This window comes from Nyctereutes procyonoides, unplaced genomic scaffold, assembly GCF_905146905.1.
Source record: "Nyctereutes procyonoides isolate TBG_1078 unplaced genomic scaffold, NYPRO_anot_genome, whole genome shotgun sequence".
Lineage (NCBI taxonomy): Eukaryota > Metazoa > Chordata > Mammalia > Carnivora > Canidae > Nyctereutes > Nyctereutes procyonoides.
The window spans coordinates 10,444,128-10,471,626 of NW_026575051.1; the positions used below are offsets into that span (position 1 = coordinate 10,444,128).

The window sequence follows — 27,499 nt, forward strand, 5'->3', positions numbered from 1 at the left end:
CTTTAATAAAAATTTGGAAAAAGAAAAAAGAAAAGCCACATTCTTACTCAGTTTTGGTGGTTACACAGTGTGCTACCATTTCATAGCTAGGATCAGTTAGCCCTATTCATTTAGGTGAATTCCAATTTCTCGTTCTTATTGATAGCCTTTGGGCCACAAATAATCATCCAGAAGAAGAGAGTAGTGATCTCCTCACTATCAGAGTCATTCGAGCAGAAGGCAAAAGAGCACCTTTTGAGGAATACTGATCCAGGGGTCTCCTGCAGCCAGTGGGAGACTGTGCCAAGGATCTGGGTCTATCTGTGTATTCGGTCCCATGAAATAAGCCCACACAGCTGAAAGACCTACCTCACTGCAGCTCTGGGGACAGGGGCTCTATAAGATTTGGGCAGCTGTCTAATGAAATGTACCTAGATCTGTAGCTGTTATCTTGGTTTTCTGGTGTTTTCCTTAAATTCTGTGTTTGTCTTATTCTTACACCAAGAGTTCAATCAAAACTGCTAAAGACATACCTGACCTGAGATTTTTTTTCCAAGTTCAAGAATGTATACTTTGTAAAAAAATTTTACTTTTATATAATTTTCTACTTACAGAAAAGTGGCAAAGGTAGTACAGAGTATTCCCATATGCCTTCCATCTAGAATCCCCTAATGTTAACATCTTACATCATGCCACATTGCAGGGTCGAAGCGAGGAAATTTACCCTGATAACCCGTCTATGGACCTTATTTGAATTTCACCAGCCTTCCCACTAATGTCTGTTTTCTGATTGAGGATTCGATCCGGGTTCCCCTGCTGTGTTTAGTTTCCGTGTTGGTCTCCTCCAGTCTCTGACTCCTCGCTTGTTCTCTTTTGTGACCTTGCTACGTGTAAAGAGCGAGGTCGGTTATTTTCTGGAATGGCCCTCCAGGTTGGCTGTTCTGAGGTTTTCCCAGGACAAGATTGAGGGCATGCCTTTGGGGGCAGAAACCACCGAAGTGACACACCCTTGTCGGTGCCTGATATCAGAGGCCATGATATGGACGCGGCTCATTTCTGGGGATTTCTACCAGGCTTCTCAACTGTACAGTTACCGTCTTTCCCCTGATAATAAATAAGTATCTTGTGGGAGACACTGTGAGACTCTGCAGGGGTCCTGTTTCTCAACAGAGTTCCACCCATTAACTTAGCATCCATTACTGGGTTTTGCCAGCAAACAGCCACGATGGTGGTGTTTGCCTTGGGCTCTTCTAGTTCCATCAGTCCTGCTACATTTATCAGTTAGAATTCTCATGTGAGCAAGAACTGGATTGAGGTTTTATTTTTTTTTTAAATTTTTTTAAAGTTTATGATAGGCACACAGTGAGAGAGAGAGAGGCAGGCAGAGGGAGAAGCAGGCTCCATGCACTGGGAGCCCGACGTGGGACTCGATCCCGGGTCTCCAGGATCGCGCCCTGGGCCAAAGGCAGGCGCCAAACCGCTGCGCCACCCAGGGATCCCTGGATTGAGGTTTTAAAGTGGACAACTCCTCACCTGCCAAAATATCCTATCATTGAAGGTATGCGGGACAGGGTATTTTGTATGTGTTTAATTGGGCAACTCTCACAACAATCCCACAAGTTAATTAATTTATCCCCATTCTACACAGGAGTCCGTTTTATCCATATATATCTCAAACAGCTGGAAATTGAGCTCCATGTGTACATGTGGAGAAATAGATGGACTGAAATAGATGCTTAACTGACTGGATGGCTCATAATCCCAGGGTCCTGGGATAGAGCCCCACATTGGGCTCCTTGCTCAGCAGGGAGACTGCATCTCCCTGTCCCTCTGCCTGCCACTCTCCCTGCTTGTCCTTTCTCTTTCTGTCAAATAAATGAAAAAAATCTTTTTTAAAAAATAGACAGACTGATTGTTTTTCTCTCTGGTTTATTGATTAACATCCTTTTGCTCCCTGACCACAGCTTGCCTGTCTGGCTTATGTGGAAAGGGAGGGAGGGTGCATTGGATGGTGAGAGGCATGTGACACTGCAACCCAGCTGCAGGAAGGAGAAGGATGGGACAGGGCCTTGGGGTCAGCTAGAAACCAGCATCCAAACACCACTAAGACCTTCTGGCTTCTTCTCATTCCAGCTTTGCTTCCTTCCCTCACCCCCTCTGTCACCGTACACCGGCTTTCTCCACATTACCAATCACAGACAGCTGACTTTCACACTTCCAGAGAAAGGAGGAAACCAGGATTCCCTGAGGAACTCCTTGAATTTCTGACTCATTCCTGGACCAGCCAACTGAGGCCAGCAGCAGGGCCCTGAGAGAACCCAGAGGCTCCCTTGGGAAGCATATTGAAGAATGTAGACAGAAGTCCCACAGAAGAAGTAAGGGATGCGTCTGGGCAAATCTCAGAGATGTCCATGCACATCTACTTCTGATGACGCAGGGATCCACCTGCAAACTCTTCATCACCCCTCTTTGCACAAATTAATGTGATGGTCACATGTGACATGCAATTCACTTGAGAGAAGGCCAATCTCTACCATGTGTTGACCCCTAGGCCCCCACAATTCACTTAGCCTTTCTGAGCCTGAGTTTCCCTGACTGTGAGTGGGGGGTAACATCTGCCCCTGAGGATGCTGCAACCATCCAGGAAGGCCAGGATTGTGAAAGTGCTAGCAGGGGGCAAGCCCCCAGGAATTCTCAGTGGAGTGGGAATCTCTCTCTTAATGGAGCAGGTCTGGAGGCAAGGCTAAAGACGAAAAGGAACCCAGGAGGGCTGAGAATGTTCTGTTTCTTGACCTGAGTTCCTCTTCTGAGGTCTTCCCAAGTCAATGAGTTATATACTCACGATGCATGTACCTTTCTGCATGCATGCTGGACTTCCATTCATGTTTTATAAAGTCACCATTTGAAAAGAAGGAAGGGGAGGAAGAGAAGGAAGAGAAGAAAGGAGACAGGACACCTGCCCTCAGAGCACCCCTAAAATGAGGGAGGGAGGTGGTCCCTGCTCAGGGAGTTCCCAACTGATGGGGACCTGACAGGTTTACCTGTGCTACCACTGTCCCCAGCAGCACAGAAGGAAAGATGCCCTTAGGTGAGATAAGGACCAGTGTGGATTCTGTGCATAGCCATGTGTTAATTGTAATTTATTTATTTATTTATTTATTTATTTATTTATTTATTTATTTTTCATGACATAGGAGTTTATTGTGAAAGTAAATTAAACATACAAACCTGTGGTATGCCTAGTGGTGGCAAAGGCAATCTGGTAATTTAAGGCAAGTTTTGACAATGGATTTAGAAACAATGTTGCAATGATGTAACTTTTCAAAATATACATTATGGAAAAATATCAAATTACATCAATAACTTCATAAAAGTTTTCAAAGCCTGCATGCATGGAGTAAAGGACTCTTGATCTTAATGCTGGCATTAACACAGACAGAAGCAGCGGCATGCTGAATGATAGGAAAAATCGAGTATTTTACAGGATGGCAATATGAACATTTAATAACATTGGATCTTAATAACTGGTAGAATGAAAGTCCCTAGCTAGAAGCAATAGAGGAAAATGTACCATCATCATCATGGTATTAAAAAAAAATTAAGTGCAGAAGTCAAAACCCAAGGGACTCTGGGATAAAAGTAACCTCAAAACACCATTTCAAGGGCCACCTAAAAGGTGATTCCCTCAGGGGAAATGAGGGCCCTGAGTGTGTAAACATGTGAGCTGCAAAACACCAATTACCAACTAAATTCATTCATAGATCCTTAGTTACACAAGATCAGCTTGGTCTTTTATGATACGCTATTGTTTATAGCCATTGAAACACACTCCTTACCATGCATGACTTCAAATATGTGACAAATATTTTTATTCTGAGATACAGGCTATGTTTATGAATTATAAGACCTATACACAATGAAAGTCACACCTCCCTCATCAATTGGGTATGTGTGTGTGTGTGTGTGTGTGTGTGTGCGTGTGTTTTAGATGCACTGACCTTATTTACCCAAGGAATACAAACATAGTGATCCTAAGGAGCACCTGCATCCCAGTGTTTATAGCAACAATGTCCACAGGAGCCCAACTATGGAAAGAGCTCAGATGTCCACCAAAGGATGAATGGATAAAGATGTGGTGTATATATATAATGGAATATTACTCAGCCATTGAAAAAATGAAATCTGATCATTTTCAATGACATGGGTAGACCTCGAGGAAATAAGCCAGCCAGAGAGACAATTATCATATGATCTCATTCATATGTGGAACTTAAGAAACAAAACAAGGAAGGGAAGGAAAAATAAGACAAAATCAGAGAGGGAGACAAACCGTAAGAGACTCCTAACCATAGGAAACAAGCTGAGGGTTGCTGGAGGGGAGGTGGATGGGGGGATGGGGTAGCTGGAGGATGGGCAGTAAGGAGGGCGTGTGATGTAATGAGCACTGGGTGTTATATAAGACTGATGATGAATCACTGAACTGTACCTCTGAAACTAATAATACACTATATGTTAATTAATTGAATCTAAATAAAATTAAATAAAAAAATAAATCTGATGACCTTAGACTTTAGTTCCTTTTCTGAATTATTAATAATTAATAATTAATGTCAGTTTTTCACTCTTTAAAATAATGCCATTCTATTATGATAAAATACATTTTTGCAAAAATTCAGAAATGTAGCAACATTTAATGAATGTGACCATGAAAAATATTTGTAGAGAAGTGCCAAATGACTTAGCACTTTTTCCAGCCTTTTTTTTTCCAGTCTTGTACATAAAGAAAAAAAGTTGCATTCGATTTGACAGTGAACCTATTTTTAAAATAGTCTCATACCAGTTCATTTCAAATAGTTCTATTAATAGTCCTTTTGGAAAATACCACACATATAACCTGTGAGTTTTTTTTCCAAGAACAACTAAGAAAATGTACCCTCTACACAGATGAACATTTTCTCTCTAATCTTTCATCACCCAGTACTATTTTTACAAAGGCAAACATTACAAAATACACATAAAAGCAGTTACCTTAAACATGATTTTAATACAGTATTACTGTGGCAACTGAATCATCAATATCTCCAGTTATTTTTTTTAGGTTTATTTATTTATTAGAGAGAGAGAAAGACAGCACATGCACACAAGAACATGGGGGTGGTTCAGAGGCACAGGGAGAGGGAGAGAGAATCTGAAGCAGACTCTGTGCTGAGCATGGAGTCCTAGGCGGGGCTCAATCTCTCAACCCTGAGATCATGACCTGAGCCGAAATCAAGAGTCCAACACTTAACCCACTGAGCCACCCAGGCACCTCTTCAGTATCTCCAATCAAATATACTGTTTTATACATGAAGAAGCTCCACTATCCCTTTTCTGATTGACAAAAAGAAAAAAAAATCCTTGAATAAAACAGAAGCTAGCCTGAGACTTATTTAGGCATTTCAGTCTATGGAGAATATCTCCACACAAATTCATGATTACAGAACAGAATGTAAAACAGATCTGGGTCAGGTTCAAGTTAACAGCAATTAAAAATGTTTATGTTTAAGGAGGAAAGAAAAAGGAGCCAATTATCAACACTTAAAAGGATACTGCAATTTTAACTACTATTAAACTTCATGTTAAAAGACTATGGCAGGGGCGCCTGGGCGGCTCAGTCGGTTAAGCATCCAACTCTTGGTTTTGGCTCAAGTCATGATTTCAAAGTCTTGAGATCCAGCCCCAGGAAGGGCTCCACGCTGGGCCAGGATTCTGCTTAAGATTCGTCCTCTCCTTCTGCCTACTGCCCCCTACCCTCGCACATGTTTTCTCTCTTCCTCTAAAAATAAATAAAATTAAATTTAACATGTGTAGCAGACAGCTCTACACTACTAGGTTTTTAGCTTACAAATAATGCAAACACATCAGCAGTTTTGAAATGCCATCGACTACAAAAACTCACAGACAAGTAACCAAGAATGGCTATCTAAACTGAAACTGTGTAAACACATCTAAAATTCCAAAAATAATTAGAACAACTGATTTTGTGGGGGAAAAACCCTCTGATAAAAATTTTAATTTCTTGACTTTTTTTAAATGACACAAACTTTTAACTTAAAATGGAAGGGAAAACGAGCTTTACAAGTGAATAGTTTCAACTCACTAAATCATGCCATCAAATAAGCCTGCATAGAAAAAATTTTCAAACTACTGGTTACATGTATACAAAATTAGAAATGCAGGTATTATAATCACAGTGCAAATCCATGGCAGTTTGTGATGACTTGTTACTAACTAAGATTGAGGAATAGAGGGACACCTGGGTGGCTCCGCAGTTAAGCGGCTGTGATCCTGGAGTCCTGGGATCCAGTCCCACATCGGGCTCCCTGCATGGAACCTGCTTCTCCCTCTGCCTCTCTCTCTCTCTCTCTCTCTCTCTCTCTCTCTCTCATGAATAAATAAATAAATAAAACTTTTAAAAAAATATTGAGGAATAGACCTCAGGTCCTATTCAGTGACAACAGTTTCTGGCCTTTTAATGACTATTCCCGCCAACCAGAAACAATGGATATATGAAGATGGGTGAGTGCATCTGCCGTGGTACTACTTTACGAAATTGAAGGTCGTCACCACCACCTAAACTGGAGCCAAAACTAGGGTCTGTGGTCTTCTTACCTCCACTTCCTCCCGATGGGACCTGTCTGGTCTTCAAACCCACACCTCCTTCCCCAAGCCACTTCAAAGGCCCATCACACTAATGCATCCTTCTGCTGGGCTTGCTCCTCATCCAGGCAGTGCATACCACCCAGTCTCGGGACCTCAATCCAGCTTTTCCAGGTAACACAGACTCCGCTCAGAAGTGGGAGCCTTCACCTGCACCTTGCCTGCCTCTCTTTCTAAGTCCAGGGTCTGTCGCTGGCTGGAAAGCACTGGAGAGACACACTGGTTCCTGTGGCCGCTAGAGCAATTTCCCAGTGGCTGTCAGGGCAGGCGTTCTGGAAGCACCGGGCCGATCCCTGCAGCACATGTACTTATTTTTTGCATTCTCAGCTCAGCTTCCTGGAGAACTTGTTCTTGAGTTCTCAAACTTGCATCTCTGGTCCAGGACGAGGCACGGCACCCTTCCCACCCCAAGGCCGTACCACCTGGCTCAGGACTTGCCGGGTACCTGCTGGCCTGCTCCATGCTGACCAACTTGATTGTCATATATTTAGTGTAGATGCAACACAGACACTCATGATTTCATAGACGCTGCAGGATAGGAAGGGTTCCTGAGAGAGTCAGGAAGCAAGAGAACTGCAGCCTGACATCCTTGCCTCCTGAGCACCTGTCTCTTGGGCTGGGCACCTCGGAGAGGGGCAGAGGCCCCCAGGGCTGCGGTCTCTAAGGGTTAGATTTGTCCTCCTCCCCCACCCTCTGCTCACCCTGGACCCCATGGCAAGGGGCAGTCTGTCAGAGATAAAGTTCAGCCAGGAAGTCCAGCCTGTCCCTGCACCACCAAGGCCCTGCCCAGGGGCCGTCATATCCATTGGAGCATAGAGTCAGTTGTCATGCCAAGTGGGGGCTCCCCATCCAAGGCTCTGTCCACCCTGCCAACTCAATTCCTCTCAAACTGACCTGATACCCTTTTATTTGGACCCCAGCTGCCTGACTGTTCCCCAAAGCCAGAACCCACAGAGCTGCTTTATTTGGGGCATCCTAGTTCTTGACCATGAGAAGCTGGGTTTCTCTGGAATGAGTGACAAATAGGGGCTCCCCTGCTTCTAGGAGACCTGGAAACCCAGACAGCACTGTGTCTCTGTGTCTGGCCAGAGAGATAGTCAGAGACAGTCTACACAGCAGCGGCCAGGCTCCCCCTGTTGTTGCGCATGGCAGACATGGAGTAGAGACCCTCAGGAAGGCATCATCTGGGAGCTACAGGGGCCAACTGCCCTCCCAGGGCAGGTGCCTGGACTGGAACCCCATGAGGTAGATACTGCACTGACCTGGAGGGAAAGGAGTGAGGTGCTCAGCAGGCAAGTCTTGCTGCACTAAGGCAAGAATCTGAGCTCAGAAATCAAAGAAGCCTGGGTTCCTATCCCAACCCCCTCTGGCTGTGTGACACTGGGAAAACCACTTGACCTCTCTGAGCTTTGGTACCTGCATCCCTGGAGGGAGGGGGATAATGTGACCCACTGCTGCATTCTGCACCATGAATAGCTGGGCAGGCGAGAATGAGAAAGGAGTGGCTCTTGCAGGCAAAATAGCACCTGCAAAGCGCCCGAGGTAGACAGATGACTTGACGGAGCCGTGAGGTTGGACTATAGCAGTGAGACGGGCCTGCCGAGGGAGGCAGAGGTTCAACCACCAGAGCTAAGGCCTTGAGGTTTTTTTGACCACAGTTAGAAATGTATTTTACATCACTAGCTTATACACATACATATAATACATAGTGGAAACAAAAGCCTCACTGTTCTATACAAAGTTCTAGTCCATGGTATGTGTGTGCACCTGATTTTCCTGTTTTATTTCTTTTGAAAGTGCTTGTTCCAATCAACTAAACTGATTTCTAATGAGTTGTGAACTGCAATTTGAGAAATATTGATGTATGTGGCATTGAGCACATGTATGCGTGCACAAGCACACTGTCTTGCACCCTCAACTGTCATTCCACACAAGTGATTAATCACAGGTTTTTGGGGAGCAGGGTGGTGTTGCTTCCTTCCTCCGTGTCGCTGACGTTGGAGGCACAGAGGATGCTCACTGCAAATTTGTTCATCAGGAGCAGGGTTGAAATCTGGGAGAGAAGAGGAGCACAGCCCACCATACTTGGAGGCGTGAGGAACCTGAAGAGGACCCGTTACCCATCATGCCTCTTGCTTTGGCTTCAGCCCTTTCCCTGGGCAAATAGAATGGAGACCCCCACAGTAGTAAGTACCAAGTCTCAGGCTTAAGAAAAACTGAGTGATCATTTGTGGGAGAGGAGTGACTGCTCCTGGGACTGTTATCAGGATTTGGAGAGTAAATGCCCAAGGAGATTGCTTTATATATCTTCTGTCTGGACATGGCTTGGAGGTGTGCCAGCCTTCCCTGTAGGAGTCTCCTGTTTCTCCCTAGCAGAGAGCTCTGCTTCTCCTATGAGACTGGGGGTCCCTGAGGGCAGGGGTGTGTCTCCAATGGGGCTCCCTGAGGAAAGGAATTGTGTCCCGCCCCTCTGACTCGGGGCATGTGAAGAGGGGCGTACTGTGGGCCAGGGCAGGGTCTGTATAGGATTACGGGGGGCAAAGGAATGGGAGAGACCTCAGGGAAAGGCTGCAAAGTAGCAGAGTGTGGGACCCTTAGGTCAAGCAGGCTGGGTGGGCTCAGGGGCCTAGTGTGTGACCGTGCTGGTACAAGGTGGCACTAAGGCCCCAGGTGTCTTTGTGTGGGACACTTGGGGCACAGCAAGGGCCTTACTTCAGGTTAAGATGACTTCAGAACCTCCCACTCTAGCTTCAGCTTTCCTCTTCCCTACAAGTCTGAAGTCCAATCTTAGAAGCTCTCCTACCCCGACTCACTTTGTGTGCAGACCTCCTCATGCAGAGGAACTTTTTGACCACTGTCTGGGGCCCATGGGCTGGCTCAGGGTACCACTCTTCATCTCAGGGTCGTGAGGTCAAGCCCCATGTTGGGCAATGAGATGACTTTATTTTTTTAAAAGATTTTATTTATTTGTTCATGAGAGATACAGAGAGAGGCAGAGAGGAGAAGCAGGCTCCTGCCAGGAGCCCGATGCAGAACTTGATCCCAGGACCCCAGGATCACACCCTGAGCCAAAGGCAGATGCTCAACCGCTGAGCCCCCCTAGGTGTCCCTGAAGAGATGAGTTTAAAAACAAATGCTATCCACCCCATTCGTTAGTGGGTTGTGAGGTCAGCCCGGCAGATGCCCATGGGGGCTCTTCGCCTAATGCAGCTGTCTGGAACTGAATAGAGCAGAGTGCAGTTTAGGCAGCACAGCTCTGCAGGGCTTTGTATGTGCATGTGTGCGTGTACTGGTGTGTCCCAGCTCGCCGTGCAAAACGCTGAAAGGAGGGCAGCCCGGGTGGCTCAGTGGTTTAGTGCTGCCTTCAGCCCAGGGTGTGATCCTGGAGACCCGAGATCGAGTCCTGTGTCAGGCTCCCTGCATGGAGCCTGCTTCTCCCTCTGCCTGTTTCTGCCTCTCTCTCTCTCTCTGTCTCTCATGAATAAATAAATAAAATCTTAAAAAAAAAAGAAAGAAAAGAAAACGCTGAAAGGAACCCACACTCACACTGTCCTGTCCGGATGTACAAGCACAAACATGCACATGCCCGGAGGCACCTGCTTGCACACAGGCACTCACATCCAGCCTTGGGCTGCACACAGGGCCTGCTCCCCGATGGGGGCCCTGCGTCCCCCAGTGCTCCCCGTGCAGGCACACCTTCCTCCTCCCTGGGCAAGCAGAAAGAGCTCCCTGCAGTCCTCCTCTCTCCGTCCCTCCTCCCTTCTTCCCCCTCTTCTCTTCCTCCCTACCATCCGGCCCCCTCCTCTTCTGCCCTCCCTCCCTGTCCTTTCCCCTCCCTAAGGGAACTGCCTCCTCTAAGGCCCCACTAAGCACCCACAGCCTGGGAATTCCTCTCAGCCCAGCTGAGACCCAGGAAAGCTCCTCTATGTGACTCTGTTTCCCAAGGCCAAAATGAGGACTAGTGGTCGGCCCTTACCACCGACATTTGACATCAAGCCAGCCAGTCCTACCTACCCTGTTCGTTGGCTACCCTGTGGGCATGCACAGCCTCAGTTTCTCTTGCCAGTGCGGCTGGGAACTTCCAGAGTCTCTCCCTGGCCCTTGACCAGCCTCCCCTTGAAGCCCTCAGGCCTGTCCAGAGGGGCTGGGAACCAGTGCTTCTGCACCCTGTGTCTTCCTGAGACCCTGCTGGGAGCCGGCAGTGGGGAGCACAGCAGGTTAGAACAGGCTGCAGGAAGTTGTCTGAACCATGCTAGACTTAGCCATGCTCGGGTCTCCTTGGGTGAGGTTGTGGAGAGGCCTGGGGTTTGGGGATTGGGTGGTGGGGAGGGGAATCCCAGGCTTGGGATATCCAAGACCAGAAAATCTAATCACAGAGCCTGGATAAAGAGTAGGAACTGGGATTGTTCCAAGAGTTCCAAACCCAACATTGATAATGGGTCCAGGAAGCTCCATGTCTGGAGCTCTGGTTGGAGTCCCAGTCCGATCCTGGCCGATCTAGTTTAGGTTCCAGAGAGGTCAGCCTGTGAGTGGCAGTGCAGCCTGCTAGAGCTCCTAGTGTGGAACATCTGGGTGAGGTAGGAGCCTGGGACCTGGCACAGGGAGCTGGGGACAGGTAGCCTCGGTAAGACCCTCCCTCAGCAGATATGGGCACCTCTCCCTTGACACCAAAGGGATTCCCATGCCCACTACACAGGGACACTAAGACCTGGAATAGGAAGGGGGACCCAAAGCCCCAGGGTGTCCTCATGCACCCAGCAGTGATGGGGGAGACAAAGGATCCAGAGGCCTCCAACACTCCCTAGAGCTACCCTGATTGCTTTCCTGGCTGAACATCCCCTTTTCCAGATACTGAGGGAGTCTGGAAGGGGTCTGGCTGACCTTCCCTAGATCCTCCTCACCCTTCATGGTCTACCTTCTTTAGCAAGCTTTCCCCCATCACCGGCTGTGATATAGGGATCTGGTCACTATGCTGTGACCATCCTAACAGATCTCAAACGGGGCTCTGTGCCTAGTACCCACTGGGCCCTCTATGCACATTTTCTTATTAACACACAACATTATGAGGTAAACATTATTATTTTCCCTCAATAGATGAGTAAACAGGTATCGAGAGGGTGAGTGATCTGCCTGAGGTCACGCAGCTTTCAAATGGCAGAGGCACGCGTCCCCTACTCCTGTTTGTGTGAGCCTCACTTCCTCAACTGCCAGCTTCGGAGAGTTGAGGCTCTGTCAGGATTCAGCCCACACAATCTGGATTCTGGATCCTGGGCCCGCTGTGTCCAGCGTTTTCTTGGGATATCAAGACTGCTAGACTTGTAGGATTGTGCATTGTGCCCCACAGCTCAAGCCTGATATAACAATATATCGATCTACTCCTCAGGCTCCTTAATCCCAGGGGAAGTGGAGCTCAGTAGGAAAGAGGTCAGAACCAACCCGATGGGCCAGAGATGCAAAGAGCCTCAAAGAACACCCGGAAACTCTTCCCCGTCCCCACCCAGCCCTGTGCCCCATTACCTCCACTCTTCCCACCCAGGCTCCCATCTCCTTCCAAGCCCTCCCGAGACTTGGCTGCCCGACTCTCCCCCACCCAAGCAGCACCCAGGCAAAAGGAGAGTTGCACCGCATCTCATTCCCTTCCCCAAAGGGTCAGTCTCCAACTTCCCCACATCTTGCCCCAGCTGCATTCCTTCTTGGGCCTTCTCACTCAAGGGGCATTCTCACTGGGCCCAGAAAGCAAGGAAGGCAAGTGGCAGGAAGGCTTCCTGCCAACCACAGCAGGCATACTACAGCTTCTAGAAGGGCTAGGGTGAAGGACCCAGTGATGCAGCAAAACTCATGCTCTATGGCCCATAGAGAATCCCCTCCTGAACAATTCTTTCTGATGCCCCCAGTCCCCAGCCATGCTGTCCTGTCATCTCTGTGTTCGTGGCAAGAGCTGGAGCCTCTAAAGCTGTTCTCTAAAGGACAGACCCAACTACATCCAGAACCGTTATGTCAGAAAGAACCGTGTTCTGGTGAAAACATCTGCCATTTACTGAGCACTTACTATGGGCCAGCTGCCATGGTTCGTGCTTGGCAGACATTCTCTTATTTTGATCCTCACCACGATTTCATGAGAGAGGGATGTTATCATTCCTCTGTCACAGGTGAGGAAACGGAAGCACAGAGGAGTCCAGGTGTGAGTAAGTGGTGGCGCCAAGTTTCAAAGTTCAGCATCCTTGGCAGAGGGACAAGACAGCCACATGTGGATCTGTGGGCAGAATTAGGCCCTAATGAGAGGCATTTATGGACATCATAACACTGATTGGAGGGAGGACTTTTGAGATAGCCATCTCCCCCTCCTGGGAAGCATGTGAGCAAAGACCTGATAGACATCTCCAAGAATCCAGTCAAAAGGATCACTGGATGGCTCTTAGCTCAGCTGAGCTACGAGATTGTATCCTGGACTCTGATTCCACAGATGCAGAGCCCCGGGGGCTCCCCGCAGGGCCCCCACCTCTGCCTCAGCTCTCCTTTCCCTTTAGCCTCCTCTCTGGAGTCCAAGGGTCCCTCATTATAAAAATCCCTGCCTGGGCAGCCCCGGTGGTGCAGCAGTTTAGCGCCGCCTGCAGCCCGGGGTGTGATCCTGGAGACTTGGGATCGAGTCCCACATCGGGCTCCCTGCCTGTGTCTCTGCCTCTCTCTCTCTCTCTCTCTCTCTCTCTTAAAGAAAAAAAGCCCCTGCACCTGCAAGCATGATTCCCCTTTACGGTATTGGTCTGAGCGCACCCCAGAGCTCAGAGAAGCCCTAACCTGACCAGAGGAACCTTCCTGTGAGGCCCAGACACCTGTCAGGAGAGGGGGGCGGGGCCAGGTGGGGTTGGGCCGGTTCCTGCGGCCCTCTACAGGCCATCTACAGAACCGGAGCCATTCCGAGACACTGCAGGAGCAAAGGGGCCCACCTAAGTGTTCTTCAATAGATGAATGGATAAGGAAAATGTGGTCTGCACAATGGAATATGATACAGCCATTAAAAAGATGCAATCCTGCCATTTGTGACAACATGGATGGGCCTAGAGGACATCACGCTTGGTGAACTAAGTCAGGCCGAGAAAGACAAATACCATACAGTTTCACTCATAAGTGGAATCTTAAAAAAGTGAATAAACAAACAAAAAGCAGAATGTGACCAGTAAATACAGAGAACAAATTGATGGTTGTCAGTGGAGAGTGGCTGGGGGTGGGGTGGACAAAAGGGGTGCAGGGGAGTGGGAGATACAGACTTCTGGTCATGGAGTGAATAAGTCACAGGGTTAAAAGGCACAGCTTAGGGATACCGTTGATGATACTGTAACAGCCACTTGACAGACGGCAGCTACACCTGCGAGCATGGTATAATGTAGAAACCTGTCAAATCACTAAGTTGTACACCGAAACTAACATAACTTGTGGGTTAACTATACTCAAATTAAAAAAGAAAACTTTAAAAAAAAAAAAGCAAAGGGGGCAGGCTCTGGGGGGAGCGCATTCACCTGTGCATCAGGCAAGGCCCCGGCTGGGAATTCACAAGGATTCCTCAGTAGAAGCCCTGGAACGTGGCCTCTGCAGGCCCAATCTTACAGGCCAGAGCTCCTGCCACTCTTTCTGCAGCCCACCCAAGGGCTCTAAGCCCCTTCGGGTCAGGTGGAAGCATGGAAAGACACACGCCTGGCATGCAGCCCAGGCTCAAGCCACTAATTACCTTCACGCCCTAAAGCAAGTCACTTTACCTCTTGGCCTGTTTCCTCCTCTGCACAGTGGTGATAACAATCCAGCCCAGCAAGCCCAGGAGAGATAAATGGTGGAGAGGGCCCTATGGAAAGCAGACAGTGTTTATACCATTGTAGACTGCTATTATTACCCAGGGGTGGGCTTGGGGAGGGCCCCTCCTGGTCTGACCTGAAATGTCACTCCCAGACAGGATGCTGGCTCCCATCCTTTCCTGAGGGCAGCCCAGGGGGGTGGGTAGGGCCTGTTTCTAAAGCAGGGAACTGAGCACTCAGCAAACATTCACTGATGTTGGTGAGGATCTTTGAAATGATTCCATCAGGACACCACACCCTGACATCAGTAGGGCAGGCTCCCTGAGGGAGCAGTGGTCGCCCTCCTGGGCCTCACTCCCACCCTCCACTTCCCGCCTGGAGATCCAGCTGTCTGCTCACACCCCATCCACCCTGCCACTGGGAAATTCCTGCAGTTGAACTCTTGGGGCAGAGGCAATGACCTGGGGAGGGGAGCAGGAAGGCTGGCAGCCACATTGGGCTAAATCTTCTGGAAGTCCCCAGGCTCCACAATTATGTGCCTGGAAGCTACTAGGACTTGGTCTGGGACTACCCCAGAGGAGGCTGGCCATCCCTTGTGCCTTTCAGCAGGGGTGCAGTAGTGGGCCTGGGGTCTTGGGAACGAGACATGTGACTTCCAGGAGTTTCTTCCTCTGGAACAGCTTTTATTTTTCAAAAGATTTTATTTATTTACTCATGAGGGACACGGAGAGAGGCAGAGGGAGAAGCAGGCTCCCTGTGGGGAGCTCAATGTAGGACTCGATCTCAGGACCCCGGGATCATGACCTGAGCCAAAGGTAGATGCTCAACCACTGAGCCCCCCAGACGCCCTATGGAACAGCTGGGTTGTTTGCCCACTGTCTACTTTCCAAAGTGGTGTCATGTTCGTCATCTCATTGGCTACTTTTCCCAGTCAGCTCCGTGTTTTCTAGGTACAAAAGCTGAGGCTGACTGGGAGTGAGCCGTTGCTCAAGGGACCATAGATAATAGCCGAGTCAGATTCAGAATCCCGTCTCTTGACTCAAGCATGGATCCCCTGCCATTGTCCGTGAGGAGGGGCCCAAGCCGACCTGTGAGCCACTGGCATGGCCAGGGCCCCTAGGCCTGTCCCAGCATGGCTGTACCTTTCCCGTCGTGGGTCTCCTATTTGGAGAGACTAGCACTCCTGACTAGGAGCCCCCAAAGGAGGAGCAGGACTAGTGTGGGGAGGACAGGGAGAAAGCAGAGCGGAGTTGCCTGGGTGGGCTGCAGAGAGGAGGTCACCCCCTACTGCAAGGTGGAAACACTTCCCAGCCTGGAGCAGTCATCCCTCTCGTCCAGAGATCAGAAGGAGGTAGAAGGAAGGGTCTGGTGCCAGCTCTGCCACAGTAGCACCTGCTGTACCCAGGGCCCCTCCTGGGCCCCAGGTGAAGGGCTTCTCACACCCTGCTGTGGCCAGTGCTCTCTTCACCCATTTCACTGACAAGAGAGTGACATCCAAGGGTGGAGAAATCTGGAAGATAGTTCGATCCCCACCCAGGGGAGAGAGCAGTCCCGGAATTGAAGCCTGGCAGTGTTGTTCTGGACAGCAGATGGGGAGGGAACAGGGTAGGCCTCACCTTGGCTGGTTTCCTTAGTCAGGAGGACAGGTGTGCTTGCTCCCCAGGGCAGGGAGCTGGGGCACAAACATGACCGGGGACAAGGTTTGTCCCTGTCTTGGGCAAACCTTGCTCCCACTCCTGAGGCCCCCAGTGGCTTATCGCAGATGCTGGATTTCCTTTAAATTAACCATTCAGGGGGCTGAGATAGAAATGGGAGTCTTGGAGGCAGGGAGGCCGGCAAGAGGAGGCGGCGGCAGCGGCCTCAAGATAAGTAAAGGGAGCTCCTGCAACAATGCACCAGGCAGGGGGTTTATGCAGTGCCCTGCAGGCCCCAGGCTTCCAGGCAGGTGTCCAGATGTGGAGCCTCTGCCAGGGCTGACCCCTGTGGTAGGGCAGAGGAACCCCAAAGTGTCCATTCCTGGGGAGCGGTTCTCTAGGAAAATAACTAAGCAAGCCTGATTAGTGGGTTATATATTACACTGTGTTTTTTCCTTTTGCTATTCCTGGGCTTTTAGCAAAGTCCTGTTTAAAGGTTCTAGCCTTGATCTAGCCATGCTGCGGGTGCCAAAGGAGGATCCAGGGTCCACCTCTGGGCCAAAGTCTTAAAGGAGATCAGTACCCCTCGGACCCGCCTAGTGGCAGAAGGGAAATCAGTAAGGGGTCCCAGAGAAGGTAAAGCTGGTACAGCCTCCGCCCCCCCACTCCCCAACCCCTGCCCTCCCCCACCAACTCAGGAGGGTCAGGGTGTTCCCATTAAAGCAGATTTCCTTCCAGATCCCCTTTCTGCATCCAGGACTCCAGCTATCCTTTGGTAGCACATCCATCCCTGGCAACTTCAAGTTCTGGGACAGGGCTTCTTGGAGGAGAAAAAGAAATGGTCGCAGACCTGTCACAAAAGCCACAACCACCCCAAATTTCCCAGAATGAAGCCCCTCTGTCTACGAGGCCTCCCCTACTCCCAGCCGGAACCATGCCAGAAAAGACTCCGTAAGAATCTGACATCATTCACCCAGCCAGAATTTAAAAATAATTATATTAATAATAAATATGTTAAATTACATTTAAAACAATAAATAGAAAAATAAACTGATAAATAAAATCAACAGGTACAAAATGTTTCAAAATTTCAACCAAAGAAAACACACAGACGACAGATAAGACAAATGGACGTAACGGGAGGGTGCTAGATGCATCGGAGGAACCCTTCACAGTTTACATCATGGCTCCCTCCTCGCCTGGTCACCCTTCCTCTCTCCCCAACTTGGAGACCAGGAGACTTAGTGGCTGGTGTCTTGGGGGAACCAGCCAGCAGAGGGAAGCATCTGGTTCCACCTCAGTGCCCTTCTGCAAAGCAGCCTGGAACCCGGGGTGTGGGTTCGGGGGACAGGAGCATGAGGCAGAGCGGGAGGAAGGACGTCCCTACAGAGGCAAGTCGGTGCTGTTGTGCCGGGTTTTCCTGGCAGTGCCATCGTCTCGGGGCAGCGCCCTCTGCAGGTTGGACATGGCCACGGTCTTTTTGAGGTCAATCACGGCGTAGGAGTCTGAGCTGCGGGTGGGGTGGGTGGTGGGCACAGGGGCGCGGGGAGCCGAGGGGTTCTGGGGCCCCTTGGGGCGGTCTCCACCCCAGCCCTTCAGCTCCACCTGGATGTAGTTGAGCTGCCTGGGGGGCTCAGGGCCCGGCCGGCGGAAATCAAAGTTGAAGACTCTCGGGGAGCCTCGGCGGCGGCTCAGTGGCACAGGGAAGCTGCCATGGCTACGGAGGGCAGCCCGGGTGCTGGTGGGCTTCTGGAGCGGGGTCTCGTCCTCCTCACCATCAGGGAAGCCGTTGGAGGACGGAGTGAGCCCATCCCTTGAGTCTCCGTCATCCCCAGCCTCCTCCCCCAGCCGCTGGGTGTGGCTCTCCCACACAGGGGGCAGGGAGGGCAGGTTTTCGTAGTGTAGCAGGGCCGCCCGGCGGTGGGCAAGGCCATTCCAGCCTGGCTCCTCCGTGCTCAGTCTCCAGCCTGCCCCTGGCCGCAGCCCCGCACTGACGTTCTCATAGGTGCACTTGGGCTGGGCCGGGCACTCAGAAGGGCCCTCGTTGTTGTTGTTGTGGTGGGGGGGGGTATCATGCAGGCTGGGGCAGAGGCCCTGGCACTTCATCATGTGCCGCCGAGCCGGGGTTGGGCCCAACACGAACTTCACCTGGCCCGGCTGCAAGAACACCTGGGGGTCATGGGGGTCGGGGCCCCGGGCCTGTGGGGGAAAGGGCACCTGGCCCTCGGGCAGGGGCTGCAGGCAATGCCGGCTCCTGTGGTGGTCATCCTCACTGGCTGGCGTGTTGACATAGGTGTGGGACTGGGGGAAGGAGTCCAGGTGAAGCAGGAGAGCCCAAGAGCAGGGAGAAAGGAGAGAGCAGAAGGGACAGGGTAAGAGAAATATGGAGAAAAGAGCTGGAGTTTCCACCTCTTCCACATCCTCCAAACTTCCCAGGGAAGCTGCATCCCTTTTCTGGACAGTAAGGGACCCTATCAATTCTCTTCCCTGCTCATGATCCCTAGGAGGTGCCCTGTTTCCTGATGGCCCATCTCCACCCAGGCCAATGGGGAGGAGCAGGGCAGCTGCTTGCTCACCTGCTCATCAGGAGCAATGAGGGCATGAGTGGACTCTTCCCCAAGCGAGGGGTGTCGCAGGCTACTCGTCGAAGGGCGCCGGGGTGCTGAGAATCTCGGGCCCTCTCCTGGGCAGCCAAGGAAGCCATTGGAGAAGCTGGAGACAGTGTAGCCTAGAGCTGGACACATAGGAGACAAGCCCATGTGGGCAGTGGGGGTCCTTACACCGCCTGACAACCACCTGCGGCTGAGCATGTGGCTTCCTGGGAGTCCTCCAACCTGAGGGGAAACATTCCCAGGGCCCCCAGGACGGTGGGCCCCATTTAACCGACAGCCCCCCATCATCTTCCACCTCTGTTCTCTAATCCCACCCCCTCCCTCAACGCTCATGGTGAGCCCCACTTCCCCCAGTCCAACCTCAGCTGAAACACTGAGGGTCACCTTGTCGTCACTGAACTGTCCCTTCACGTCATTCTAGCTCTGCCAGTGAGCTCTGGGGAAACTCCCCAACATCAGAGGCTGCATTCTTCTATCTTTTACCTGTCCTCACCCCCTGCCGCAGGCCAGCCCACAAAGAGTAGAACACCGAGGAGGGGCTCAGTGTGGACCCACTGAATAAACCAGAGGAAGGTGTGGGAACCTCTCCAGAAAACAGGCATGGGCAAAGATGCCCACACCAAATCAGGAAAGGTAGACGGGTATGACCCAGTAGACAGAAAGAAGAAAGCAAACTAGCTCCAGACTGCTGTTGCTATGGAAACCCAGTGTCTTCCTGTCTGCTCCCGGACCATCCGTCATTACAAGGCCCAGAACGCCCCAGCCGCAGCTTGAGTCGCCTGATTGGCCCAGACAAGGACTTACTTGTCCCCAAGAGTCATCGGATGTCGGGCAACTGTCCTGGCTGGGTGGCCCAGCCATCCCCGCCTGCCTGCCTGCCTGCCTTGTGCCTCCAGGCCTCGCATTGGCAGGGACTGGGCCTGTGTATACAATCATGGAGGCTGAGGATGGGGTCTCCTCACCATTGGGAGGCTGGGGGGCCCGAGGGAGGCCGAGCTCGGCCGGGTGGCTGTTGCGTGTGATGATGACCGGCTCTTCCATCACATTGATGCTGTTGCACTGCATCAGATCCTGAAGCAGGTTGAAAATTTCCTCGGCCCGGGAGCACTTGAAGGCGAATATCCCTGAAGGAAGAAAGGAAAAAATGAGGCTCCTCTGACCATGTACCAACAGGCAAGGACCAAGGAGGTTGAAGAGACGCACAACACTCAGGGAATGCCTCTGAACTTGTCCCAGGCCTGGAGGGGGCGGGAGGGCCCCTCATCCCGAACACAAAGATCTGAGAGCTCAGGGAGGAACTGGGCCCACCTGTCCCTCCCCTCATCCATTACCACCATCTAGAGATCTATTACCTCACCTGTATTCCTCACAGCTCAGTCATGTGCACAAGTGAGGGGTACACAGGTAAGGGGAGAAGTCAACATCTGAACAGAAAAGGATAGTACTGCCCCTCATCCAGTCTTGCTTTCTGTGGGTTCAGTTACCCCCAGGCACCTGGGGTCCAGAAGCAGATGAGCCTCCTTTTGATGTCAGAACATCAGTAGGAGCCTACCACTACCTCACACTGCCTACGTCATTCCCCTCACTTCCTCTCATCACGTGGGCATGTTATCCTCTCATGTCATCACAAGGGTGGTGTAGTACCGTAAGACACATTGAGAGAGAACAGACCACATTCATGTAACTTTTATTACATGACATTGTTACAATTGTTTTACGTTATTATTAGTTATTGTTGTTAATCTCTTACGGGGCCTCGTTTGCATATTAAACCTATTAAACTGTGTCACGGGCACACATGTATTGGAAAATATAGAATATATATGGGTTTGGTATTATCTGTGGTTTCAGGTACCCACTGGGGGTCTCCTCTGCTGGCAAGGTGGGGGCATTACTGTGTTAAATGAGTGACCACTTCACATGCTGCCCCCATCCTCCTCCACGTACCACCCTTTGCTCCTCAGAAAAAGAGGCTCTACCCAGGGCACCAACCCTTGGCTTGATGCACAACCATGTCCAAGCTCTTTGAGGCAGGAGAGTCTCTCCCTGTTCATTGTTCGTTCACTGTACTTAGTCCAGTACCCAGCCAGAGAGGGAATGTCTACTCTGGACAGGCCCCTGACCTCATGGAACTTAAACTCTGGTGCAGAAAGAAAGAATGGCAGACTCACTACAAGACACACGTGGCCAGGCAATCATTTGCTCTTCATTGGCTGCCCTATGGCCCTTCAGACCCCAATGCAGCACCTCAGAGTCCCAGGGACAGCAGGACTTGGCTGAGGGTGATTCAAGGGATCCAAAGGTACTCCTGGGGTGTTGGGCTTCTGCACACCCCATCCTGGCAACAGCAGGGCCCAAGGCTCAGGGGAGGCTACTTGGGGTCTATGCGCACGCATATATCCAGAACAGAGATCAATAAAACCAGGCTGACATATGAAAAATGAGATTTGCAGGAATGAGACAGCAAGGATAGAGGGGAAGGGATGGAAAGGACTTTGCTGGCAAGATATATTAGGAGCCAGGAAAGCCTGGAGTTTGAGGAGAACTCGGTGTGGGGGCCTAGGGCAGTCCCTCTGGAATCCCAAGTGCAGATGAAATACATGACAAGAAGTCCCTTCCTGTCTTCTTTCTGTTCAGCCAACGTAAGCACCCCTGCTTCGGAAGCCCAAAGAGGAAGATGCATGGAGGGGAAGGCTCCCAGAACATTAGAGACTCGCTGCTGTGGACAGTGGCCTCATCAGGGGAGCCTGTTCATCCCACCTCCACAGTCACAACCCTAACTGCACCTAATGCAAGCCTGGCCTGGGCTCTTTCCAGAAACCCAGAGCTTGGGTCTGGGTCCTAAGAGATAAGCCCCGACAATGCTACTCCTTCAAAGAGCCATGGCAGGCTCTAGCCTTGACTTCATTGAAGGATCACCGTTCTCTGACCCTTGACTGCAGGGAAAAAGGGGAGGAAGGGAGAAAACATCACACTCCAGGCGACAGGAGACAAATATTAACCTCCGGGTGGTTACTCAGTACATCAGAGACCCGAGTCTGACCTCGCCAAGCCTAGCATTCCCAAGCCACGCAACACCAAGGTAACTAGAGCCTCCAGCCTGACCCTTCGTTATTCATGGGCTCCAGGGTCTATGACCTGGGGGCTCAGAAGAAAATTTGTTTCTACATAGGAGACAAGGGGTACCCTCAAACTAGGGTACAGAGGCAGGAGAAATCACTTGCTTACCCAGACAGGTTCTGGCCTGGGAGCACTGGCTCTCTCCCACGGGCTATGCAATAAATGCCCCCACAAAAGGACCCAGGCTGGAATCCCAATGACTGAGGAGAAAGAGCACTGGCCTGGGAGTCCACTTAGTTTCTTTTGAACACGCTATGCGCTCTTGGCCATCACCCTTCCCTTCTCTGGGTAATACCCACCAGGTCAGCAGGCTTCCCCACAGCCCCCTGAGCTCTGACTTCCTGCCCCAGTACTTGCCCTGGGGCACAAACCCCTCTCCTGGTGTGCAGCAGGAGCCATACTCACCCTGGCCCGTCTGACACCGGCGGCCACTCTCAAAGGAGAAGAGGTTGGAGTCGTAGCCATAACGCCGCAGGCAGAGGTAGGGCCAGCGGACAGCCTCGCGCCGATGCAGGTGCAGGACGAGCTCACTCTGTGTCAGCTCCATGACTCCGGAGCCCAGCTCCACCCCCTCGTCATCCACATTTGTCACCTAGGGGGGCAAAGAACAGAAGGGTGGGGGTGGGGGGTTCAATGAGTATGCATAGCAGTCCCTGAGACACTGGGAGGCAGGCCAATGCAGCGCTAGGGCTGGGGAGCCAAGGGGCTCTCTGGAATGCCATGTGATCACCAGGAGACCAAGGGGATCCAGCAGTGCCACTGATCACTGCCCTTCCCTAGGCCTCGGCTTTGGCACTTGGGCAGTGAGGGGGGGTAGTCGGTTGACCTCCTAAGTCAGATAGTTTGATGACCAAGGTTAGAGGACCTCGACGGTCCATGACCTGTGCCTAAGGACCAGATGCCAATGCATGACGTTTCAAGCTAAAATTTTAAGGCCCCTGAGAACAGAACACAGACCTCCTCCACCACTTCCCTAACTCTAGGACCTTGCCAAGGGCTCCCTCTTCTGGCAAGCAGGAGAACCTGTGCCTCAAAAGCTGGGTGTGAGGAGGGGACTCCCCTACAGGGAAGTGAGGTGGCAGGGGCCAGGGATGCCCGGGGCCACTGGGCCTGGCCTTAGCCTCCCAAAGCCACCAGCAAACGCTAATATAGGGCTTACCATGCATAATGCATATCTATGTATGTATACTAACTCACAAACACAGACTTGTTTTTTCTTCCAAAAAATATATATGTAAAGCTATGAAGAGATATTGGTAGGAGTGGATGTTCCAAAAGCACGATATTTGAATCCCAGTATTTCTTCATTCTTGGTAGGACATTCATGGTATAGGAAAGCCACGCAATGGGCAGCGGCCTGGGCCTCAAGTCTTAAGGAGCCATCACCTTGGCCTGTCACTTCACCTTCTCTAGGGAGGCAACGGCAACTTGACAGGTTGGCCCAGGAGAGGAGGTTGCGGGTACCTTGAACTTGGTTGGGTGGTTGTCTGGGACGCTGTCTCTGTTCAGGCAGCTGCAGCAGCTCCCCATGGTGTCAGAACAGCCAGGTCACCCTAGGGGAAAATGCAACGGACAAGGTCATCTAGGTCAGCTCTGGAAATCCCCACTTTAGGGACTCTGACAGAACCACCTCGTTAGGATCACCTCCGCTTGGACATAGGAAGACTCTGTCCCTCCTCTAAGACACTCATATTCTCAATCCAGGGCCAGACATGTGTTGGATAAACATTAATTCAAGTTAGGATGTGTTAAAGATTAATGCTGACAGAGCAAAGGAAGAGAACTTCTCAGAGGTAACATCTGATCTGGACCCTGAGAAGTGAGGAGCATTCTGAATGAGATAATGCAAGCAATGGGAAGCCTGTAAAGCAGGAAAAGCACGGACAAGCAGGGAGGGGTGCCTGTGTGGTGAGATTGGTCAGTCTGTAAAGCAGGAAAAGCACGGACAAGCAGGGAGGGGTGCCTGGGTGGTGAGATTGGTCAGTCTGTAAAGCAGGAAAAGCACGGACAAGCAGGGAGGGGTGCCTGGGTGGTGAGACTGGTCAGTCGTCTGATGCCTGATTTTGGCTCAAGTCATGATCTCTAGGTTGTGGGATCAAGCCCCAGGTCAGGCCCCATGCTCAGCATGAGTCTGCTTGTGTCTCTATCTCTGCTCGTCCCCTTGCTCGCATGCTCTCTCCCTCTCTTTTTTGAAAAGATGAATAGAATAGAATAGAATAGAATAGAATAGAATAGAATAGAATAGAATAGAATAAAATAAAATAGAATAAAATAGAATAAAATAGAATAAAATAAAATAAAATAAAATAAAATAAAATAAAATAAAATAAAAGGCAGGGAACCAGAAAAGTGATTTTTTTCAGAGGGAGCTGGGTGCCAATCCAGAGCCTTCATCCAGATTCAGCAGAGAAACTGTAACTTGGGAGTCCCTGACACTTTGGCCTGGACCTTCCTCTTTTTTTTTTTTTTCCCTTCTTTTCTACCTTACCCTTCCCACATCACCCAAATTCTCTTTTCTTCCCTCACCACCATCCCAAAATGGACTTCAAATTTATCTTTTTGATGTTCTCTTCTGTGAGGCATCACATCACGGTCAAGATACAGTAAGAAGACTAAATTCAAAACAGCACATTTTTTTATAACCTTGATTATGCATTTCTTCTAAAAAAAAATAAACTCTGGGTTTGCTCCTCTTTGTCTAAAGAGGAGACCAGAGGCCTTAGTATCTGGCTTTTCCCTCCAGGATTATGGCACTTGGATTACATGTCACAACAGTTGGGCCTTTGTCTAGAATGGAGAGGAGACCGCCAAACTGGAGTGACCTTAGGGAGCAAACATATGCACAGAACAGTCGCAACCAGAAGGGTTGCAACTTGATGCAAGAAATCAATTTATAAGGGACACCTGGGGAGCTCAGTCAGTTAAGCCTCCAACTCTTGATTTCAATTCAGGTCGTGATCTCAGGGTCATGAAATTGAGCCCCACATCAGGCTCTGCACTCAGCAGTCTGCTTGAGATTGTCTCTCCCTCTCCCTCACTAAATAAATATATCTTTAAATAAATATATCTATGAAAAAATGAATCTGTAAGATCAGATATCCTTCAGGAACTCCCACTGAATGTGTAAAGCCTTGAACAATCCTGACTGGTATCCCCCATTCCTCCCGACTTGGAAAACTCCAGAAGAGTGGCTCCTATACACAGCTCTCACCTCACCCAGGCCATCGGGGAGCTGACCATGGGAGGGGCATGGGGAAGGACCCCCACTTTATTCCCCCTGTTCTTGGTGGGGCATCATGGCAAGTAGTCTGCAGAGAAGTCACCTGGATCCCTCTGGGACACACCTGGGGCTCACCTGGCACAGGAAACAAAGACCACAAGTTAGTGGAAAACTTCCATGCTCGCCTCCAATTGTTAATGAATTCACTTGCTGTCAATCCATCCCACCTGGATATCTGTTCCAGGTCCTGACAGGACACACAATGAAGAGAGTGAGTTCAAGGCCAAAGGGCCACAAATCCAAGCCCCCCAGGCCCTGAAAGGGAGCCACTACCCTAGTTGCAATGAATCTGGAGTCGGAGACAGCCTTTTCAGTTGCCCCTAGAACCCATCTGAATCCTGTTACAACCAACACCAAAACCACCACCTTACCTTTGCAGAAAATTTTAACTCTACAGAGAGCTTTCTGAAAAGGACACTGATGTACTGGAAAGAATGCTGGCTTAAGATTCAGGAAGCGAATGATTTAAGCTGGCACTAAGCATCTGGGAGACTCTGGCAAGACAATCCCCCATCTCCCACCCCAAGGCCTTAGTTTTCAAGGGAAACCTCTGTAAATGGCGAGGTTCTGGCTTAATTAACCTGAAAGCAGTTAAGTCCGTAGTAAAAAGGTCACGAAAATGGGTATTTGCCCCTTCCAGGACAAGCTACGCTCCCTCCATCTGACATCTGGAAACTTGATCGATATTCTGTTCTCCAAGCTTTGTAACGCCTAAAATGTTCACATAAACGCTAACAATAAATCAAAATTTCAGGGATCCAGGGGATTCAGCCCCAGGTGGACATGTTGACAAGCCAGGGCCTGGGAGATCCTTGAAATCCCACCCTCCTGCTTTCCAAAAGCAATATCCTTTCCCAGGGGACCCTTGTGCTCTGCTTCCTCCTACAGCTTCCCCGGTAAAAGGACCCCCATCCCTCTGGTCTGGCTTATGCTCTGCAAGAAGGAAGAAGGCTGAGGGAGGTGTGCACAGCCTACAGACAGGCAGCCGGGAAAATACTGAGGCTGGAGCCACCAACAGGGAGTCTGGGGGCGAAACCAAGAACTATAGGGTGCAAGATGGGGGAGGGTGTTGCACCTTTTTCTGTCCCCTTCATTTGTCTTTAGGATATCAGAACGTATCATGACACTTCAGTGAGGGGGGTGGTGGTTACAATGGCTGGGACAGGTAGGGGCTCTGGTGCCCCAGAGGTGTGGGATCGGAGGCGGGAGTGTCAGGGTGGGTTATGGGGACTCAAAATATAGGAGGGCTTGCGGAAACATGGGTAAGTTTTCTGCATTAAAGCGTGGTGCAAGGAGAATGGGGCGTATGCAGGATCAGAGGAACCGCAGCGCTCTGGAAGCATTTGGGGGGCATTCCGGAGAATGGTGGCTCTGCGGGCGTGAACAGGAGAATTCGCAGGAGTGAGGGGGTTCCAGGGGCTCCAGGACAAGCCAAGGTGTGTCCGGGGTTGGGGGTGGGGTGGTTCTGCGGAATGAGCGGCAGATTCGGGTGGCGGGGTTGTCAGGGGAATTTCTACAGACACCGGGAAGCGGTGGGGGAGGTCGGGGCCGCGCGCCGTCCCAGATCCCCGCCCCCAGCCCCGGGACTCCACCGCCCGCCCGCCCAGGGCTTCCTCGGGAGGGAGCGGAGGCTGTGGCGCGGCGCGGTGCGGCCTCGGTGGAACCGCCTCGTCCCCGCCCCGCCGCGCCCCGACTCACATCGCCCCGCGGCCCGGGCGGCGCCGGGCCCCGCTCCCGGGTCCCGCTGCAGCAGCCGCCGCCCGCCCGGAGCTAAGGCCTCCCCGCCCCGCCCCGCGGCCGCGGGGTCGGAGGTCACCGGCAGCACCAACGAGACGCTGCGGGCGGGCGGACCCGATCGGGGGCGACCAGCGCGCAGCCTAGAAGGTCCCCTTGGAGGACTTTGCAGTCGGGAGCGGGGAGCATGCGCAGACGCCAGAGGGCGCTCCGGGCCAGCCGCGGAGGAGCCCCACGGAGAGGGGCGGGGCGGGGGCGAGGGCGGGGCGGGGGCGGGGGCGGGGCCGAGAAGGGACCCAGAGATGGGACCGGAGGTTTCCGCTCCCGGGATCAGAAAAGGGACCGGGGTGGGGGGAAGAGACACAAAAGATCGGGGAAGGGCCTGAACGGCCTGCAGGGAGAAGGGCAAGATGAAGAATCCCTAAAGAGGGCTGGGGACCGGGGGAGGCAACTGAGGGGGGTGAGGACCCCCGGAGAGGGGCGGGGCCAGGAGGAGGGTCTGAGGGGACCTGCCGGCTCGGAAAGGCGCACTGTTCCGCCAGTGACTGAAGACCCGGCCCGACGGCGGCTCCCAGGTGTCCGCCCGGTGCCCGCGGGGGCGCAGGGCCTTCGCTAACCCCTGGGGGTGGGGAGGGGCAGTGGAGCCTGCACACTCTC

At 51.3% G+C, this 27,499-nt stretch overlaps 1 protein-coding gene and 1 pseudogene across 1 annotated transcript; both read right to left on the bottom strand.

The window, feature by feature from the left end:
* Positions 1 to 6,490: 6,490 nt before the first annotated feature.
* Positions 6,491 to 8,761, bottom strand: LOC129512843 (core-binding factor subunit beta-like; annotated as a pseudogene).
* An 8,321-nt stretch (positions 8,762 to 17,082) lies between these two features.
* FRS3 (fibroblast growth factor receptor substrate 3) lies at positions 17,083 to 26,963 on the bottom strand. The gene is made up of 7 exons (XM_055329559.1): positions 26,807 to 26,963; positions 25,040 to 25,183; positions 23,293 to 23,381; positions 22,234 to 22,420; positions 19,671 to 19,832; positions 18,673 to 18,830; positions 17,083 to 18,397 (listed from the first exon to the last, which is right to left on the bottom strand). Exons 3-7 carry the CDS (start codon positions 23,356 to 23,358, stop codon positions 17,480 to 17,482), a joined length of 1,491 nt encoding a protein of 496 aa, XP_055185534.1. The 5' UTR covers positions 23,359 to 23,381; positions 25,040 to 25,183; positions 26,807 to 26,963; the 3' UTR covers positions 17,083 to 17,479.
* Positions 26,964 to 27,499: the final 536 nt, after the last annotated feature.

Excerpts from the sequence above, each read along its gene's own strand:
- FRS3 (XM_055329559.1), bottom strand. The coding sequence starts at position 23,358 with ATGGGGAGCTGCTGCAGCTGCCTGAACAGAGACAGCGTCCCAGACAAC. Across the intron at positions 19,833-22,233 it reads CCGGTGTCAGACGGGCCAGG|GGATATTCGCCTTCAAGTGC; the intron begins GTGAGTATGGCT and ends TTCTTCCTTCAG. Across the intron at positions 18,398-18,672 it reads TCATTGCTCCTGATGAGCAG|TCCCACACCTATGTCAACAC; the intron begins GTGAGCAAGCAG and ends TCCTTCCCCCAG.